A 2,512-nucleotide genomic window follows, 5' to 3' on the forward strand; every position below is an offset into this window, starting at 1 on the left:
CTATAAAAACAGAAGAAAGGTATAAGAAACATAAAAACACATTCTGTAAGAAAGAATATTATAATAAATTACTGGGAAAAAAACAAAAGTAATATTATAGATTTATGGAGCGTTTTAAAGGGAAGTGGGAGAAAAATATCTAAAACTACATAATAMCCTGAATATTTCACTGAAAATGACTGCACTGTTGACTTCAATGGTCTTTTTGTGAGTGTGTGACAAAAATAAGCAGAAATACTGAGGAACACACAAATTCTTTCAAAACACATAATAAAGGAAAAATGTTGAACTTTAACAAACAATGATAAATTTAAAAACAAGAGTGTTTGCACTGACTCGCACAATGATGCCCATCCTCTTGCTCTCATAGGTGAAAGGAAATATCTGCAGGATGGTGAAGTTCAGGATTTGTCCAGTAGGGGTCCGCAGCTGCATGGAGGACTGGTCTCTCCCCACCAGTGTCAGCCCAACGCTCTCGGTCCACTGCACCAGTGACACCTAGCAGCCACACAGGGAAAGGCTCGTGGAGATCATTAAAGTAAATTAAACTGGAAACAAAGAGGAACGTGTTGCAGTATTYATAGCTGATATTTGATATCTTTGCATCATAACTGCAGGACACACAAGAGAGAAATGATTCTTTTTATCTTCATGGTAAAAACATGAGGTTATTTTGTTTCTTTTCTTCAGTCTGGTTCAGTTTAGAGAGAAGCTCAGAGCGCACAGAAGACACAACTTTAATCAATATCTGCAGCGTTTTCAGCACTTAAGGATATTGACTGATAAAGCAGGAGGACGGCCTTTTCTGAAATGAAAACATTGTTTTGGCTCAATGCTTTCTGAAGGACACGACAACATCCATTAATATAGAGCAGTGATGTGAGGGAGGGGGAGATGGGACATGACATTTCCCAATAAGGTCACTTATCACTGCTCTGCTGCCAGGACCAGGGAAAACCAGAACCACTGGTTTCCATGGTCCACCCCAGWGAGGGGGAAGGATTTGGTGCCAAAATGACTTATTTAGCAAATATTTGCCACGTRGTCTGACAAAGTCTGTATGGGGGTCCTTTAACCTCTTCAGCCCCAAAGGGTTTTCTGGATGTTTTTGCTCTAAACCCCACACTGAAATGTAACTGAGTGTATGTCAGCATTTACAAACTGTATTTAAAAAGTCTTGGTATCAAAATAAAGCAACACTTGGGAGATTTAATCAAAACTCCTGGAAACCACAAACCCACCTGTGGACATCACCTGTGCAACGATGCATGCTGCTAAAATGAACTGGAGCAAAGTTACAGAGGTTTGAATAAACAGAAATAATTTAGTGTTTTATCATTCTGCACAGGACAGACCATGATGGTACAGTTAATAAATGTTAACAAATCTGAAGATTTTAACTTCCAAAAGTTATTTTTTGTCTTACCTGCCTTAAAAGACTTATTGAATGTTTTTTCTTTTGAAAAAAATCACCAAACATTTATTTGTCACCATATACTGTATATTAAACAAAATAATGAGAAATTATATTTGACTTCCGTTGGATCATATTCACTCAAAATCAAGAAAAAAAAAACTTTCAACCCACTTTACAACCTACTTTGGTATTTACTTTGACTTGCTTTAAAAAATAACGTCAAATTTTTTTTTTCATTTACAGATTTGCAATGATGACATTTTGTACGGTTTGTATACTTTGATTCAACTGCTTGTTGTTTGAACTGTGTTTGGTGAAAGTAAAAACAGTTTCCATGAGATTTTAGTCAAAATTCTTAGGTTTCTTTTGATACCAAACATGTCCAGGTTCAACTGACAGATCAGAAGTTAAAAGACGTTAAAAGAAATAGAAAAGAGAAAAAGCAGTTTTGCCCCTGGCACCAGGGGTACGGGCTGAAGACGAGGCAGTGCAGCTCTGAGCAGCTCTGAACTCCACCAGGTCAGGACAGATGAAGAAAGTTCTGAGTCAGAGTCTGGAGCGTGGGCTCAGTGTTGGAGCTGGTGTTGGCCACCGCAGCACCTCTGAATGAAAGGGTTAGGATGTCTGGGGATTTGTTTCTAACTGGACCGAGCAGGTCTGACTCAACCAACACGTGGCCCACAGCTTTGATTAGTCAGCAAAAAACACAACCTGAGTCAGAAATCAAACGGTAACATGAATCATGCAGAATACATCACTGTGATCATCTGCACATTTAAAAACTGGTGTGAGGGCAGAGCTGTAATAACCCTGCTCTAATGTCAGGATTCATTAGATGAGGAAAACAGGGCAGCATTCCTCTCTCGCAGACAAGGTCAGAAGTAAAGTGTTCAACATGTCTAAGTGGTATTAAACCGTCTGAGCCATAGGAACCCATAAACACCATGTAAGGCAAAGAAAAGCTCAGTTTCCTGACAACAATACAAACCACCAATACATACTGTATTTATTCATATATAATACTGTATTTATTAACATATAATACTGTATTTATTCATGTATAATACTGTATTTATTCATGTATAATACTGTATT

The 2,512-nt window shown here is 37.9% G+C and overlaps 1 protein-coding gene across 1 annotated transcript in view; it reads right to left on the minus strand.

The window, feature by feature from the left end:
• The window catches only part of atp9a (ATPase phospholipid transporting 9A), a gene marked incomplete at its 5' end in the record, with an annotated part of 73,016 nt that overhangs the window by 44,190 nt on the left and 26,314 nt on the right, over positions 1-2,512 (minus strand). Inside the window, 1 exon segment of the mRNA XM_014032834.1 lies at positions 337-498. Coding sequence (XP_013888288.1) covers positions 337-498 — 162 coding nt within the window.

This window comes from Austrofundulus limnaeus, unplaced genomic scaffold (genome assembly GCF_001266775.1).
Source record: "Austrofundulus limnaeus strain Quisiro unplaced genomic scaffold, Austrofundulus_limnaeus-1.0 Scaffold1550, whole genome shotgun sequence".
In the NCBI taxonomy this organism is placed as follows: domain Eukaryota; kingdom Metazoa; phylum Chordata; class Actinopteri; order Cyprinodontiformes; family Rivulidae; genus Austrofundulus; species Austrofundulus limnaeus.